The following is a 19,373-nucleotide window of genomic DNA, read 5'->3' on the forward strand; positions in this document are numbered from 1 at the left end:
CTGAAAATCAATGTTAAATTTTGCAGTGGGATTTATAATCCATTTCGTGATCCTTAGTCTTATATTGTAAATAAATAACTAATAAATAAATAAACTTGTCTTTGTTTCGTTTTTTTGTTCGCAATAAAAAATTAAAAGAATTGTTTTGGAATTGGAAATTAGGCTCCAAATTCTCTGATATATATATATATATATAGACTATTTGCCTATTAAAGACGAGCAAAAATTATAGCCCCTTGTTTTATGCCAAATTGAATGATTTAATAAGGTTAAATTTGTGTTCATTTTTGCATTAAATACTAATCCCCCCAATACTAATAATTACTACAATACTATCTCATTGATTACTGTACACGCAATAACCCTTATCCCTGAGTGGCCTTCGGGCCTTGATAAGTGGTGACCCCCATGTAAAAAAAAAAAATAAAATCCTTATTAATCCCTAACTGTGCATCGAACAGATACCACAATGCTTAGTTTGTTGCAATTTACCATAACAAAGGTCCATACAAAATTTCAACCTGATCAGCACAGTAATGTTTTAGAAAAAGTGGAACAGACAGACAGACGAATTAAAAGAAATATCTATAATATAAAGCTGAACGTCTGTGTGTGTGTGTCTGGTCACGAATAGGCTTCTATATGGTTGACTATTATAGAAAACTGATCACATATAATGATAGAAGATGTATTGAGACATAGGAATGAGTATGTTTGATCTGGCATAATGATGATTCATTAAAATTGTGGGGTCTGCGTACGCGCCTGGTCCACAAAGTATGGAAATAAAAAATTTAAAAAACTAAAAAAAACCGTTTACAAGTGTTTTTGATATAGATGTACATAATAATATTTTGATAAGTATGTTTTAACTTAAATAGGGATGGTATAATAAAATTGTGGGGTCTGCGTTCGCACCTGGCCTCCATAGAATGGAAATAGGCACAAACTTTAATAAAGACTTTTCACATCTATCTGCGTAAGTATACTTTGACAATTATGTTCAGTTTGAAAAAATATGGTATAATAAAATTATGGGGTGTTCGTTCGCGCCTGACCTCCATAGAATGGAAATATGTCACAAAGTTTAACAAGGTTTTTTAATATAGATCCACAGAATATTGTGATAAGTGTTTCAGTGTGAACAGGTATGGTATAATAAATTATAGGGTTTATCTATTTTATTTTTACTTTCATCATATTTTGCTTTGGTTTTGATACCCCCAAATTCGAAGCTATCTCTTTACAACCCTTCCTTTTCATAACCTATCATACTTTCATAAATCAGAGTCCATTTTCTGTAGACTGTTTTTGAACCCAGTCAACGATGCATACTTTTGCTAGTAATATATATAATACAAAATCTGAATTAATCAACATTTGTTTTCTAAAGGATTTTGTCAAATATTTTAATCACACAAAATATACACTAAAATATTCCTCAGTTTCTGGGATTTGGTTATGTTGAATAAAATTAAAGACTTCCATTTTAATTTGTCTAATTAGCTGCAGTTTTCAATTGCATTCCTGAGTGATCTATCACTTAACAATCTGTTACAGTTAGTACTTGAAAAATATCTCAGTTAGCCTAACCCCCCTCCCCCCAAAAAAGGGGCTAAGAATGTATTTTTAAGTATTTCAGCAAGTATCTTAACAGTGATTCACAATTTATTTCATAACTTTATTTTTTCTTTTTCATTTTAGATCACCATGCTCCCAATGGCACCCGTAACAAGTAAAACCAGATGCAATATGGGCAATGCTAGAAATCTAAATGGACAGTTTGCAAATCCTGATGCTTTTGTGCAACAAGCTCCAAGAGATTTTTCATTTAAGTTTCCGTATCCTTGCCAGATGAAAACTGCCAATGTAGATAATAAAGAGGCTACTTGTCAATCCACCATCCCCAGAACGAAGCAAGGTAAAATCAAACATTCTCAGGGACACTCATTAACAAAACCCTCTCATCTTCAGGAACAATCAACCAAGGAACTCTCTCATCATCAAGGACACTCGGCCAAGGAACTTTCTCATCATCAGGAACATTCAGCCAAGGAACTTTCTCATCATCAGGGATACTCAGCCAAGGAACCCTCTCATCATCAGGGATACTCAGCCAAGGAACCCTCTCATCATCAGGGATACTCAGCCAAGGAGCCCTCTCATCATCAGGGATACTCAGCCAAGGAGCCCTCTCATCATCAGGGATACTCAGCCAAGGAGCCCTCTCATCATCAGGAATACTTTCATCTTCACAAAAACCATATTGATGGTAGGAGCAAATCTGTCTTAACAGGTCACAGCATGCAAAAAGAATTTGGTAAAGATAACTCTGCAGTTCCTCCTGACATTGTTTCTGGTGAGAGTAGTTCTGCAATGCAACAGATTTTTTATGGTTCAGAGCAGAAACAAACTGAGTGTTTAGACTTGAGTTATCGAGATGCACATTTAATCTCTGCTGGTAACGATCGTCAATCTATTGAGAAAGTGGTTCATGTAGATGATAAACTGCTATCAAACAATACAACACTTTGCCCGACAAATGCGAAACAGGCGAGGAAGTCTGAATTGCATTTGAATGAAACCGATGACATATGCACCCAAATGAATTTGCATGATCACAATAAAACAAAACCTGAGTTTCTCGATCAATCGTCTGTTTTAAACAAAAGCAATCCATCTCCTTTCCCAACATCCTGGTCGCCTGTGGGAGAAAAAACTATGCCCCCATCAACTTCACATCAATTATTACCCCAAAACATGACTTTGTCCAGTCCAGTACCAATTGCATCCTCATATTCAGGGAAAAAGTCACCTATAGAGGTTGGTGCCAAGAAACATAATATAAATTCTTATCCCAGCGATGCTCATTCAGCTCCCCCACTCGTGGAAACTTGCTCAAGCCAATCTATGCAATCCTCATCGGTTCCAGTTTTCACTCAACTTAGGACAAAGTCACCTTTCTGCTGTGATGAATGTACAAGGTCAGGAGGTGTTTCCGAAAAATGTAGCAATAGGAACTCCAGGTTTTCCTTCGAAAGGTCTCTTGATAGCAATTCTCAATCCAATTTTGGTCACGTTGCTCACCCAGATCCACAAAAACTGATTCAAAGTGCTTTCACATCTGCTCAAAACATCCCTTATAATGATAACCATTCATTTAAAAAGTCTTTCTGCGATCAGAACCGGTCAACATCCACGTGTTGCGCATCGTCTACTTTAGTATCAACTTTGCATAAACCATCCGTATCAGTTATCAAAAACGATCCTTCATCACAGAGTCTCTTTCCAAGGAATATTGTTAAGACAACGTCTGCATCTTCTCCTTGTTTGCCCCCACAACATGCGCATTTCATGCATCCGCAACATGCGCATTTCATGCATCCACAGCATGCACATTTCATGCATAAAGCACCGCCATCCTACCAAGCATCATCTGTACTTAACATGTCAAATAGGGCATCCCATAATAATAATTTGACGCATGCAAACTCTATTCATACATCGCACAGCAATAATAACCTAACAGTTAAAAAACCTCCGATATCACTTGGTAATAATAAAGTTGATAAGACTATGCATTGTGCTCCATTGGAGGAGACTACAAATTTTCAGCCTCCAGATTATCCTTGTGTTTCTACATCTCAAGAAGGTCAAAAATTAACTCATATTTGCTCTGCTCCTAGCATGGTCACCCCATCATACACGTCCAGCATCTACACCAGTAGCTCCAACACTGCCACGTACATTTCAAGCACCCAATCCAGCCAGTCACGAATCAGAATAGATTCAACTTCCAGCAGATATGTAAAACCCCCAAACTTTCTAGCTCCTCCTTCTTATGCGGAAGTCATCCGACAGAAGAACAGTATCCCGAAAAATCATGATCTCGTCTCACAGAACGTTAGCAATTGCAAAAAATTATTGTGGCAGCCATTCTCTGAAGAGAAACCAATGATCCATATAAAAAATGAAGTTATCACTGGCACTTACCCTGGGGAAATGCCAACATCATCACAAATGCCATCTTCACAAACGTTATCTTCACAAACGCCATCTTCATCTTCGATCCCTTATAACTTGTCAGTTTTTGCTGAACCACATCCGATCCGACAACATTCAGTTTCTACGCACCACCCATCACAGCAGGCTGTACATACAAAATACGACACACAACATCCAATTCATCCATCAGATATGCATAATCAACCAACGACGACGAAATTGAAAATCAATGCAAAACCTAGATTGGGGGAGAACGGAACTAGCCTTCCCTCTGCTTACAAACAGAGGAAAGTGCCGCAACGAGAAGTGCCTCCCGCAATGCATGGCGATAGTAAGCAGGTTCCTTCGTGGATACCAAAAGTTGAACCAAGTCCGGCTGACATGAAAAATGAGGTCAAATGCACATTCAAGATTAAAAATACAGAATTCAGTGAAGCAAATTTTCAAAATGCTTTCCTTAATTCATTTCCGAAGAACACGAACATTCCGCTGCATAAAATAAATCAGATTTCCGATGCTCTTAATGAAACGACGAAACGTGTCTTCAATAACAATCATTCTGATAGTAGTGCTGCTCCCCCACATGGAGCCGACGGAAGAAAAACCCCCGATAGGAAGCCAACCATTATAAAGAGTGAACCACAGTTAGGGCCGGATGCAAATGGCTCTACAATGGAACCGGATCCAGGATCTGATCCAGACGACTTGTTTACACGCCTGAAAACAAATAAAAAGATGGAAATCCCACTCTGTGGATGTTTAGGGCCAGAATGTAAGTTGATTTTCATTTTGCTTTTCTTACAAATCTTTACCTCATATGAGTAGAAATGTATGACATTGTCATGGCTGCAAATTAAATTCTCTTTCATTTTAAATATTCATAAAATAATCTTGTGTTTTCATTTGGGAAGAGTGAGCATGCAACATCACAGTTATTCATTGCATGATATGATGATATTCTTGTTGACATCCGTCTGTCTCAGGAGACAATAAACTTCTGTAGTTCAGATTAGCCTGTTGCCAATTGCAGTATCTGCTGTAACTGTGCAAGCTTATCCTGGATTGGTAGGCTCTGTTAAAGCTGCCACAAATGTAAGTGGTATTGGGTTCCGAAAACTCTGTTGCAGCCCACTACTGTTTGTGCTCTCTCTTCTTCCTTCATTGCTGGTTTCTCCTTCCTCCCTCATTTTTCTTCGGGTATGCCTTCACAGCACTTCTTCAGCGACTGTGGTCTTCAGCCATCAAACTCAACTTTGCTGCATCGATACCACCTGTCCTCATGTTTCACTTGCAGACATCCTTGTAACATGGGATATTCCTACTGGTCTGAGCCGGTTAGGGTTACCAGCTTGCCATAGAATAATATATGCTTGTTGTTCTGGATATTATTATGTAGGTACCTATCATTAGCAATACCACACCATTTTTTTTTTTTTTAGATTGAATAAACTCAAATCAAGCATTATTGAAAAGAGCCAAAAAAACAAAGAAATAATATCTTTAGTTTTTTTAAATCGGCTCATTAGAATTAGAGTTATGACCATTGAAAGTATCAAAAAATGTATGGTTCACTGGACATTTTGCCTTAAATCAGTCCTATTCAAATGCATAACAAGCTTGTGACGGAAAATGGTAGGAAATTTGCACAATTTACAGACTAACCCATCTTTAAAAAGTTGTATCTTCAGATCTTTTTAAGATATTATGATGAAATTTTGAACATATTATCATAATACCACAAAGGTTAAGTTGGCATTATTTACGACCATCTCACTTGGTAACTTACGGACTAATAAGCATATTCCAGTTTCATTTTACCAGCTTTAAATAGAAACATCATAAAAACAGCTAAGAAAAATGATAAGTAAGTCTTTATCATCATAGGAAGTATTATTCTGATGGACATTATCATCATGAAAAATCCAAGATGGCGCCCAGAAAATCCAAGATGGTGACAGAGAAATCCAAAATGGCCACCATGACACAATTCAAAGAAATTATTAACAAAATATGGCTTTGTAGCATATCAAATTAAAGGAAATTTTGTACGAATCAGAATTATGTTTTCAAGTACATTAAACTAATTAGGATAATTAAATTTTATTTTCATGGCTTCAAGTTACCTTGACAATTATCGGGTGAGTTTCTACCACTATTTTGTATAATTTTTATTTTTAAGTCATTGTCGAGACTTCAAGAGACAACGCAGTCATTTTTTCTTGTTCTCATGTAACACTCGACGCTACTTGTTTTTTTAACAAAATAAACATTTACAACACCAAAAATTTATTGAGGTAGAAAGAAGAGTAACTTGGTTTAGTAACATTTATTTGTTATATATTTGTTTTCTGACCACTTTTTTATGCCTCTGTGGATTGTAAAACAAACCCAATAAAAGTTATTCTTTTACTTAACTGGATAACTGGTTTGTGTATTTTAACTCCTTTAAAAACATGGTCATTGTCAGTTCTTTTTCCAAGAATTTATTTTTTAAAAATATTCTTTTTCTTTCCACAATTAAAACTTATGTTTTCTAAATAATAACAAAAATAAAATGAATACTTTATGTTCATAAGTTGACGAACACTTGTTTACAGATTTTTTTGCGCATCACAATACACAACAATTCTCATGTTTATATGTGGTTGTCACTACTTCTATCGACTCATGCATAAGTTTTTATCCAATTCTTTTCAAATTTTAAGACAAAAAAATGAATATATTCACTATTAAATAACGTTTGAACACGGTTTCTATCTTTACTTATCTTTGTATTACAAAGCGTTAACTTTGAGATATTGTATTTGCACTCAAAAGCCAAGAACAACAAAATATAAAAAATAAACAATGTTCATTGTCGATTTTTTTTTTTTTAAAAAAATATTCTTTTCCTGTCCATAATTAAAAACTTATGTTTTCTAAATAATAACAAAATAAAATGAATACTTTATGTCCGTAAGTTAGTTGACAAACGTTTTGTTTACAGATATTTTTGTGCGTTTTATCCAATTCTTTTCAAGTTTTAGGACAAAAGAAATTAATATATTCGCTATTAAATAGCGTTTGAACACAGTTTGTATCTTTACTTATCTTTGTACTACAAAGCATCAACTTTGAGATATTTTATTTATGACTGAAAAGACGTACAAGTTGTATTCAAATTCCATAGCAAAGACAATTCTTTTCTCTGATTAACTAAAACAACTAGAAACGTCATCGATGTGTACAACTTCCGCTTCGAGTATTTATGTGAACACACCTCGACTGCTTATTTGCAAAAAGTGATCTACTACCAGCGGGTATGCTATGTTGGTATGTTTCATCGTTAATAGTCCGATTTAAATATCAATTTCTTTGAATATACAAATCAGTATTTAATTGGAATTCATTTATTGAGATGAGTATTATTTATTAATTTATTTATTGCTGACTATTATCCCCATCTTTTCTTAGTAATTTACCACCTGACGAAGGCCAGAGGAATAGTTGGCCGAAACGTTGCGAAACAACAACTAAGAAAGATGAGGATAATAGTCCGCAATAAATAAATTAATATACAAATCACAGCAAAAATATTAAAATACCATTTTAAAGTAAATTTTATTGTGAATCCAGTTCTGTAAGTTTTATTTTGATGGACGTAGGAGAAATGTACTTATTACTGATTTAAAGACTATGAGTATCAAATTAAGTAGCAGTGTGTTCCTTGTCCAGCACTGAACGTTATGGTGTCTGGTATTGCTACTATTATAAGTTCCACATGCATATAGTAATATAGTAATAGGGCAATTATTCTATGAGAAGGAAAACTCTAAAATAGGATGTCTTCTCCTAGCTATAGATTAAGTAGCACAATAAGCTAGCCTCTCAAGCCTTGATAGAGTAAACTCAGGAATAACACTAATTCTCTCCTCATTTAGAAAAACAAAACTTCTGAAATTAATTTTTGGCAACTGTGCTGTAAGATGAAAAAGCAAATAATTTTTACCAAATGCAAGAAAATTTAAATCTTCTAGCGATCTGCATAACTTTTCTGTTTTGGAACTTTGTTTTTGAGTGTTTGTTCAGATTTTGTATCGCAGCCAAGAAGATTCAAGTTGGCTGCCATTATTTTTACTCAATATAAGGATGCGATGTTGTATACTTAACAACTGAAAAATCGAAAATTAAATGAAAATAACTTGTCACCAATTGGTTAAATATTTCATTTTTAACTGATCTGTAAATTTTCAACTTTAAATTTATTATTTTTCTTTTTTTTTTTTTAATTTATTTATTTCATCCCAAACAATGGCATATTGCCACTTGGAACATAAGGTATTACTATTTGTAATTGTTCCCAACAGGGATTGTGGGGAGTTGAGCCACAAGATGCCTGTTCATACTACATTTAAAATTCTGCAGGTTAGTACAGTCAGGGAAACAGAAAACAGGGAAAGAAATTCCAAAGTCTAGCTGTCCGAGTGAAGAAACTGTTACATTAGAAGGCCTTCCAACATCTAGGGATCTCAACATTGAAGGGGTGGGATTTTGCTGCTTGTCAGGTTAATTGGGAGTATATATATCAAGTGCTATGAGTTCATCATAGTACTTTCCGTTAAAGTACTTGTAAAACAGGCACAGAGATGCAACATTGTACTGATGGGACAGTGGTTGGAGCTTAGTTGACAGTGCAGGACTTATTAGATTTGAAACTCTTTTTTGGATCTGTCTTTTTGCACACTTTTATCTCCATCTTCATAATTGTTATTTCATCACATTTTGACAAACTCATCCTCTGGCCTTCTTCAGGTGGTTAACTGCAACAGGGTAGGGATGCTGAGTCTTGTAACTGTCTTCCCTAGTTGTTGTTGTCTCACCACATTTTGGCCAACTTAGCCTCTGGCCAGCTTTGGGTAGGATTGAAACCACTATCTTCAGACAATGCTCACCAGGAAACGTGATGAAACAACAGCACATATGAAAATGAGGATAATAGTCGACAGAGAAAAAAATGAATATACATTCTGAAGCCTCATCTTCAAGGATTCCCAAGAATAAAAATAAAATAATATATAGAAAAATATATTTTGATTAAAACATATTTATATTAAAAATAATTACGTATTTTAAAATAAAGACTAGTTTTTATGTAGAGTTTTAAAATTAATTGAAATGTATGTAAATATTAATCAGAAGGAATTTTCCTCATTGTTGGTTAATTAATTAGTTAATTATTAACCTTTGATGGTTAATTATGAATTAAATAAAAGACATACCTTGTTTGTTTCATATAAGATTCTTCCTGAAAGTTATATCGACACTTGACAAAAAGATAAATTAATTAACATGTAACCATTTTTAGTTTATACACAGATACAAGAAGAGACCGTCTGTATTTATTTACATGTTGAAAACAAAGAGAAGGAAAACAGGCTAACTCACTTGTTTATATACAGATCACCCAAAAGTAGACGTCATCAAAAACCCAGACAAGAGGAGGCAACTTTTCACAGTATTGAAATCTGACTAACATTGACAGATTCCAATAATACACTGGTAAGACTTGGCAAGACTTCTGTTAAACAGAAAGTGGAAGTCTAAAAGAATTAAGTTTATTTAACATAACCGAATATTGCATGATTTATTGTTTTATTATATTTGTTTATTTATTGATTTTCAGATGTTCCGAATGAAACAGTTGAAGGTCCATACTATACACATTTAGGAACCGGTTCTTGTATAGCGGACATTCAAAAAATGATGGAAGAAAGGTAATTTATATAATAATAATAATAGCACTATTTTTTATAAGTTTCATATTTTTATGTTGCATAATGACGCTGTGTTTTGAGAAGATGTGCCACGCTAGGTGAAGCCTAAGATGTGTGCCCTCTTGAATGTTTTCAATAATCAAATGCACAGGGGGCCCCACAATAAGACTTGGAAAATTAGATTTAGGTCAGCTTTATGTATTTATTTAGAGATGCGAGATGCACCTGTTTATATATATTAATAGTAAACAAAAACATAGTATGGAGAGAAAAACAACAATAAAAAAATTTATTTCTGTGGCAGAAAGTTGGACAGTGTCTAAGCGAGGATAAGGAAGAGTTGAAAGTTCTTTAGGCAGTCACAGGTCAGCCAGCAGTTATTTTCAGATGAAGATTGTCAATGCTAGAGCGTCCAGTGGATGATCACAGGAGAGAAAAAGACAGAGAAGGGATGTCTTTCTTTGATGCTTCTTGAGTTCTCTCTGCTGATCGACCATGATTCCCAAAGGAACTGAAAAAGTTCTTTAAGGGGACAGATGGAATCAATGCAACCTGCACGCTGATTGGCCAGTGTGTGACCAAATAGCCCAGTAGGGACATTGATTCACAAGAGAAAATAAGTTTTTAATTTAATTATGACTGACAATATTAACAAAGTGACGCAACAAAATGAGTAAGCATGACACGATAGAGCAGAAGTCAATACATCAAAGGATAAGGACTTGCATGACTTTGAAAAGATTATGAATTTTACCATTTGTAATTTCATTTTACTGTGATACTATCAACGTTCCCCTCCTTCAAGTTTTAGGAAGAAGAAAAATGAAAATTTATAACAAAAATAAGGAAACAAGTTTATCAGCAGAACAAAGTGATAGGAAGTAAAGTTAATAGAAAGACAATGGGGAGGAAGTAGTTCACCAGAAAGCACAAAGGCAGCTGAAATAAGATTGTTTATCAAGGTGTGGCCAGGACAAAAGATCGGACGTACAGGTCAATATATTTAGGGTTTATGGACAGTTTTAGGAGTGGCAGTAAGTTTTGTAACGGTTTTTGGATAGTCTTTCCAGTTTGGGACAGTTAGTGGCTCAGAGTCTTCTGAGAGAGATGAAATCAAATAAGCTGACATCAAATTGACGAACACGGCCTTGACAGAAGACGTAGATGTGGACTAACGTACTTAAAGAATTGTTTCACATGATGGGAAACAATCCAAAATCCAACCAATATATGAAGAATATTTTGAAATCTTTTGCTTCTCTTGAGTTTGTGTTTTGTTTTATTTTTTTGATACTTGTAAACCTGTGCATGCCTCTTCAGCTGCTGCTAATGTGAGAGAGATGACACAGTCAGAAGAAAAGATGAAAGAGATGAAAGAGATGAAAAGGTGAAAGAGATGAAAAGATGAAAAGATGAAAGAAAAGAAAAGATGAAAGAGAAGAAAAGATGAAAGAGATGAAAAGATGAAAGAGAAGAAAAGATGAAAGAGATGAAAAGATGAAAATATGAAAGAAAATATGAAAGAGAAGAAAAGATGAAAGAGAAGAAAAGATGAAAGAGATGAAAAGATGAAAGAGATGAAAAGATGAAAGAGAAGAAAAGATGAAAAGAAAAGATGAAAGAGATGAAAAGATGAAAGAGATGAAAAGATGAAAGAGATGAAACCATGGAAACAGTGTTGGTGCCACCAATTGTTGTCAAGCGGGAGAGCATGTAGTCGCACATTACATTGAATTCAATTATCGAGGGGAGAGGTCACAAACATATGCTTTGAAATTCTGCTGATGGAAGCTTGGAACAAAATCCCATTTGAAATAATTGAAAGGGTTAATGGAATTTAGATTGTCCACACCATTGTGCAGCTGTTATTTCTCTTATTGATATCTTCTGTTTAACAACTGTTTTCTGTTGTCAATAATTACACATGTCCGTGTATATTAATTGTGCTAAATTTCCTTCTGTTTTTGTGAGGCAATATGTAATTTAAGAGAGAGAATTATTCTGCTCACTTGATTGGTTATGAAGTCGTTGACTAGCTGTTATGGGGGCTTAATTTATCTTCCCTATATATAGAGAGAAAGGTTTTATCTGTCATTTTAGAAAGATTTTCTTTCACAAGAATCTACAAGAAATAGAAAGATTTAGACAAACCCATAAGGTCCAAGGACTTTCCAGAATCTTCAAGAAAGATTCAGAGGTTTTTGTGCTAACTCAACAGTTATTGGTTTGTCAATGTCATGCATTCAGCCTCAGTTCCAGCATGATTTCAGGGTTATAAATCCAGTCGAAAGAATCCTCTTTAAATTTCCTATTAATAAAAGGCAACTTATTTTGAAATATTTCTCTGGCCAAAGATACCATCTCCCTGCTAGGCTTTCTGACTTTTGTGTCAGATTAAGTAAAAAAAAAAAATTATGTTAAATATTTTTTGTTTGTGTTAAGTAAAGATTATATTTAATTTTATCTTCTTGTTGTTCTCAATTTAATTTTTTTTGTTAGACTTTTAATCACATATCACTAGTGTTTAGATTGAAAATTCCTTGTTTTTGGGAGACAAAAGTGGAGATATGTCTATAAAGAGTTCTGTCATTGAATGATGATATTTAAATTAAAATTACAATATGTATTTTATTTATATGCTCTGTAATTTCTTCAGATGAGTTATTGTCACATGAATTGATTCCTAAGAATTTTCTTTCAACAATTCTCTTCTGGCTGAGGCAACAAAGGCTATCCATAAAGTATCATTGTCTGGCACTAACTGTTAATTAAGTATAACGTTTTTGTTTTTGTCCAGAATACCTATTTTAAAAAACAAAAGTAAATAAAAATCTCTTTGATGTACATACCTGAGACAAAACAAAAATATCACATAAATTGATCCAGTAGTTTTATTTTTATAAAGAAAATCATTTTTAAGCCATCAACGGAAATTTGTATGCATTAGAATTCTAAATCTACAGCTATGAATTATTGTTGAGTTATCTCACTTTGTTTCTTGAGACTGTTTATAAAATAGACAGTGAGACAGTCACTCCTAGGTTACTCATAAAATTTTATTTCATTTCAAAATAGAATTCCCATTAATTGCTTAAAAATAATTTTTTATAAAAAATAAAAATATTTGATCAATTTACATGGTTTTTGGAATATGATTGTTCAGTTCATCACGGATATGGTCATCATTCAGATTTATTTTCATTAATATAGGGGGAATTCTGAGCAAGAACCTACATTTTTAAACAAGCCCTTTCCACAGCATGTGACCAAACACAACCAATCAGAGCTTCTGGTATACCTAAATCACCTTTGTGATATCGATGTTCTGGTGAAAGAACTGACCCACAAAATTATTGCTTTATCCAAACTCGTAAATGCTAAAGTTCTTTCTGACCAACAGTGTGGATTTAGATAAGCCTGTTCTTCTACGAATCTAACAGTCATCTCTAAACACACATATCATGCACTGGAAAAGACAGGCGAGGTTAGGGTGAGGGTGCTTGATAAATCCAATGCCTTTCACAAAGTGTTGCATGGAAACCTTACGAAAATTAATTTGTATGATATTACTGGACAAATATTTAATCAAATCCTTCTTAGCTAAAAGAAAGACTCAGGTCATTCTTAACAGCTGTATATCTAAACATGGCATAAATACAGGTGTAGCCGAGGGGTCGATCTTTGGATCTTTATTCTTCCTGATTTTCATAATGCATAATTTCTTGATGCAGTTACGTCTGAAATGGACATATATGCTGATGATACCATGCTCTATACTCGGCATATGAGAAAAACAAATGCATATCCAAAACAATGGTCAAATCCTTAGAAAGTTTGTAGTAGAATGGAGTCAAAAAAGGATGATTACATTTAATGTTACTAAGACTAAGCTCTTTTCCTTTCACAATTAAAAGAAACCTTTTCAACCATCAATTGGCATAGTTAATAACACCCTGACTGAGAGTCCAACATTCAAACCTTTCAGCCTAACATTCACATTCACAGGTAAAATGGTATGCATAGATATAGAAGATATTGCTAAGTCTGCTGTAAAGGAAATGGACTCCCTGTGCCATGCTAGAAAACTCACCTATTAGTATTTTACATCTATACAAAGCCACCATTCACCTATGTGTGGAGTATTGTTGCCACATTTGGGCTGGTGTACCAACCATCTCTCTCTCTCTCTCTCTCTCTCTCTCTCTCTCTCTCTCTCTCAGACAGCGTCCAAAAAAATAGCCATTAAATTAAACAGCTTCTTCTTAGTACCCTAGAAGCTTAAGCCTTAAATTTTAATCAATTAATGAGAATTTGTTGGCATTACAACATAAATCTAGTATGAATTGTTGAGTTAACTCCCTTTTTTTCTTTTTCTTTTTTTTGTTGGATTTTTTTTAAATGGTAAGACAGTCACTTTTTGGATTCTCATAAAATGTCATTTTCTTTCTAAAAATAAAGCTACTGGATCAATTTATGTGATTTTTGGAATATATTTTTGTTTCATCATGGGTATATGTACATCATACAGATTTTTCTTTATATTCGTTATTTTGATGGAATTCTGGACAAGAACTGTAACATTTTGATTTTAATCTTCATAAGGTGGCATATAAGTGGTGTAAAACTTATGTTTTTACCTGTCCTGGGACGGGTATTCTAGTAAGTTTATAAAGTTAAACACAATGCATATTATTATAATAGATGATTTTGTCACTTGGACACCACCAGGAAATTCAACTCCTTAAATTTTAATTTATTCAATGATTTGATTATTTCATTTGTTTATTTGCAGAACTGGATTAACTGGGAAAGCAGTCCGTATTGAAAGCATTATTTATTCAGGGAAAGAAGGAAAAAGTTCGCAAGGATGTCCGATTGCAAAATGGGTAAATAACTTCCTCTCCTTCTGACATTACTTTAATCCCTAACAAAAAAAAATTTTTTAAGTATCTTATAGATACTTTCAAAATTTTAAAATAACTAAAATTAAAACTCATTAAACTTAGAAGAAAGACACCATCTTATCAAAATAATTATATATATGTGTGTATATATAGAGGTATGTGTGTACGCCTAAATGTATGTGTACACGTATGTGGGTGTGCGCACATGCATATTTGTACTAATGTGTTAATTAATCATTACAATGAATTGTCTCGCTTTAATAGTTAAATTAAGACATCAACTGTTTTAAAAAATATGTACATTTGTATTAATAAGCAGTGAATCTACAGAACTCGTTTCACCATTATGTTTTCAATTTGTGTTGATCCGTTACACTTCTGCATTTTATTGTCTTTTCTAAATTCAAATTTCCTTTATAGAAAATCCTCCTATAATAAAAGGATTCTAAAAGAAATATTTTTTCAGAAAATGTTGGATTTTTCTCATAATTTCTTGTAAGAAAATATTTATAAATATAATTTATAAAAGGCAATACAATGCAGAGGTGTGAAAGTCTTAGTATTGCCCATACTGAAGATCGAACCACCAACCACCAGAAGACTATCATTTAGAAGTGATTATTACTTAGCACATATCCGTTATGCCACAAGTCCTTGCAGATGATACTAAAAATACAATTCTGAATTGCTTAAGAATTCTGTTCATGACTAATGGAATAAGAGCAAGCTATTTGTTGTGCGTAAATATCACATGAATAGAGAATCAGCAGGAGCAGTTGTTGTGCATTTGTCATGCCTTAATTTGTCGTACATAAATAGTCAAACTGCAAGCTTACATTTGTAAGGACTTTTCATTTGTTTAAGCCTACATTGTTAGTTATACACTGTGAAATTTGGTTTCTGGATCAATAGCATAAAAGGTGGCAAATGTTTTAATTTCCAAAAAAATCTGAATTATAATCCAATGGTTAACTATTATCAAAATAAATGTGGTTACGTTTGTGATACAATTGCTTATGGCTTGCAGAGATTTATGTGCTCACAATAAAAGTTTTAAGATATAATGAAAATAAAACTTTACTTATGTGCATTATTTGGATCATTCAGGCTACTGTTCTCATCTTGAGTGTTATTCTCACAGCATTTCAACCAATGTAATCTCAGACCTTCTTCAGATGTATCTTATCAAATCTGGGAAACTTTCTGCCAAACTCGGGAATTTGTACAGAATTTGAGATGAGGATTAATAATCCGTATTGGATTTTTTGGACTACTGTTCTCATCTTGAATGTTACTTGCACATTTTGGTCAATGTAACCTCTGACCTTCTTCAGGTGTATCTTGTCACTCAGGAATCTTTGTTGAAACATTATGCAAATAACACTCAAGTTCGGAGAATCCATATTATATGAATTATCAATACTCATCTAAAAATTTCAGAAACATAAAACTTTGCTTCTGGATACTTAAATATAGTAAATTAAACAGAAATTTTCTAACAAGTTTATCCGAAGGGAAATTGAGTATTTTGCCAACAAAATGAAAAAATGACCAAAAAACAAGTACATAACAAATAAATGTTACCAAAGGAAAAATAAGTTACTCTTCTACCTGCCTGGATAAGTTTTTTTATGTTTTAACTTATTTTAAAGCGTTTGTTTACTTTGAAACACAAGTAATGTCGATTGTTTAGTTTAAAAAAGAAAATGACTGATATTAGACAATCATCTGTGGAGTCTTGATAATCACTCAAAGATCGAAAATCAAACAGAATAATGGCAGAAACTCACCCAATAGATTTCACAGATGACCATCAAATGTCAGCCATTTTTTCTACTTGTGTTTCTAAGTAAATAAATGCTTTAAAATAAGTGAAATCACCTTATCTAGGTACAAGAGTAACTTATGTTGTGTTTGGTAACATTTATTTGTTTTTTTGACTTTTTACATTCTGTTGGATAGACTGGAAAATTATTTCTAAAAGTTTTTTTGCAATAAATTAAGAATTCCAAAAGTATGTTTTTAAATGTTTTAACTTCTAAGTTTTCCTTTTCACCTGTAGATTGTCCGTCGGCCTGGAGTAGAAGAGAAAATCTTGTGCCTTGTCCGACAACGGCGCGGACACTTTTGCCCAACAGCTTGTATTGTGATTTGTATTGTTGCTTGGGAAGGAGTTCCCAAGTCTGTAGCTGATGATATGTATTCATATTTGGTACCGACACTCACACAATATGGTTTGGAAACGGACCGGCGTTGTGGATACAATGAACAGTAAGTGGACAACCTGCTGTTGGTTCTCAATGCAGTTGTTTGCTAAAATATTTTCTTTTTCTTTCTATGCTTGAATATATATATATATATATATATATATATATATATATATATATATATATATATATATATATATATATAATATAAAGCTGAACGTCTGTGTGTGTGTCTGGTCACAAATAGGCTCCTATATGGTTGACTATTATAGAAAACCGATTACATATAATGATAGAAAATGTATCGAGACACAGGAATGGGTATGTTTGATCTGGCATAATGATGATTCATTAAAATTGTGGGGTCTGCGTACGTGCCTGGTCCACAAAGTATGGAAATAAAAAATTTAAAAATTAAAAAAAACCGTTTACAAGTGTTTTTGATATAGATGTACATAATAATACTTTTATAAGTATGTTTTAACTTAAATAGGGATGGTATAATAAAATTGTGGGGTCTGCATTCGCGCCTGGCCTCCATAGAATGGAAATAGGCACAAACTTTAATAAAGACTTTTCATATCTATCTGCGTAAGTATACTTTGATAATTATGTTTCAGTTTGAAGAAATATGGTATAATAAAATTATGGGGTGTTTATTCATGCTTGATCTCCATAGAATGGAAATATGTCACAAAGTTTAACAAGGTTTTTTAATATAGATCCACAGAATATTGTGATAAGTGTTTCAGTGTGAATAAATTATGGGGTTTAGCTATTTTATTTTTACTTTCATCATATTTTGCTTTGGTTTTGATACCCCCAAATTCGAAGCTATCTCTTTACAACCCTTCTTTTTCATAACCTATCATACTTTCATAAATCAGAGACCATTTTCTATAGGCTGTTTTTGAACCTAGTCAATGACGGGTACTTTTGCTATTGTGTATATATATATATATATATATATATATATATATATATATATATATATATATATTGTTATTGTTGTTTTTTCAAGCGATACATACGGTTAATATTGGCTCCGCCTCGGAGCTCATTTTTTTTTTTTATTTACTTAGAAAGTCGCCCTTTTTAATTTGGACGTATATAACATTTTTTATTTATTTATTATTTTTAAAACAGTAATCTACATACACGCGTGTTTCGAGGTCATTACCTCTCGTCAGCGTAGTTCAACTGTTTCTAGGGATCGAACCTCAGACCATGTTTACCACATATATACAGGGTGACTGTATAGATATATATATATACACTTGTGCCCGATATTATTCATACCCCCCCCCCTTGAAAATTGAGTTTATTAGGTGTAACTTTGTAAGAATTTATTGTTTACGTCCATATTGATACATATTCTTAATAAACCTCTTCTGATCATTTTCGTCATTTTAAAATCTCGGGATACTTGTAATAAAAGAAATATACAGCTATTTATAAAATCTGCAATGTTCAAAAATAATCATACCCCCTTATTTTTTCAGTATTAATCGAGTTTCTGACTGTTTGTTTCCTGTTTGATTCTTATTTTGAATGTTTTTATACAACCTTTGATTAATTTCATTTCGTTTTTTGCATTTTTCAGAAATTAAAATGATATCAACTGAAAACCAATAAAAGAATAAAAATTATTAGAATGGGGAAGAAAAAAGAGCTTAGTAATGATCTTAGGACTAAAATTGTGAATTCACATAAGGATGGTTTAGGTTACAAGTCAATTTCCAAGAAATTTGAGGTCCCTACAGCAACAGTACAGAGCATCATCAAAAAATTCCAGAGCCACCACACAACAAACAACTTGATTGGTAGAGGAAGGAAAAGGAAACTGTCTGCTAGAGCCACCAGGAATATTGTAAGAAGTGTTAATGCAAATCCAACCACCACTACTAAGGACATTTTAGAAAATCTGGAGTCTTCTGGCATAAGAATATCAAGGCAAACATTGCAAAGGACTCTGCATGAAAATGGTCTGAAAGGAAGAAGACCAAGAAGGACTCCATTGCACACCGGAAAACACCTTGCAGCACGTCTAAAGTTTGCTAGGACCCATGTGAATTCTCCAGAGTCCATTTTCTCAAGTATTTTGTGGACTGACGAAACAAAAATTGAATTGTTTGGCCATATGGATGCTTCTTACGTTTGGAGGAAGAAAGGAGAAGCTTACAACCCAAAGAACACCATACCCACGGTGAAACATGGTGGTGGTAGCCTAATGTTTTGGGGCTCCTTTTCGGCTAGTGGTCCAGGTAGTTTGGCCAAGATAGATGGAACCATGAAGAAGGAGCAATATTTGGAGATACTCCAGAAAAACATTAGACAGGATGTGGAGAAGCTCCATTTAGGACCAAACTGGGTCCTTCAACAGGATAATGATCCAAAACATACTGCCAAAATAGTCAAGAAATGGTTTGAGGATTATCAAATTAATGTTTTGGAATGGCCTAGCCAGAGTCCCGACCTGGATCCTATCGAAAACCTCTGGCACA

The 19,373-nt window shown here is 33.5% G+C and overlaps 1 protein-coding gene across 1 annotated transcript in view; it reads left to right on the forward strand.

Annotated features, from left to right (window-relative positions):
* The window catches only part of LOC145254900 (uncharacterized), a 199,085-nt gene that overhangs the window by 147,444 nt on the left and 32,268 nt on the right, over positions 1-19,373 (forward strand). The window contains exons 3-6 of the mRNA XM_080113833.1: positions 1,705-4,777; positions 9,668-9,758; positions 14,551-14,644; positions 16,725-16,933. Of these exons, the coding sequence (XP_079969959.1) occupies positions 1,705-4,777; positions 9,668-9,758; positions 14,551-14,644; positions 16,725-16,933 (3,467 nt within the window). The remainder of the gene's footprint in view (positions 1-1,704; positions 4,778-9,667; positions 9,759-14,550; positions 14,645-16,724; positions 16,934-19,373) is intronic.

The sequence above is a fragment of the Euprymna scolopes genome, chromosome 30, assembly GCF_053919585.1.
Source record: "Euprymna scolopes isolate OS-2025 chromosome 30, ASM5391958v1, whole genome shotgun sequence".
Lineage (NCBI taxonomy): Eukaryota > Metazoa > Mollusca > Cephalopoda > Sepiida > Sepiolidae > Euprymna > Euprymna scolopes.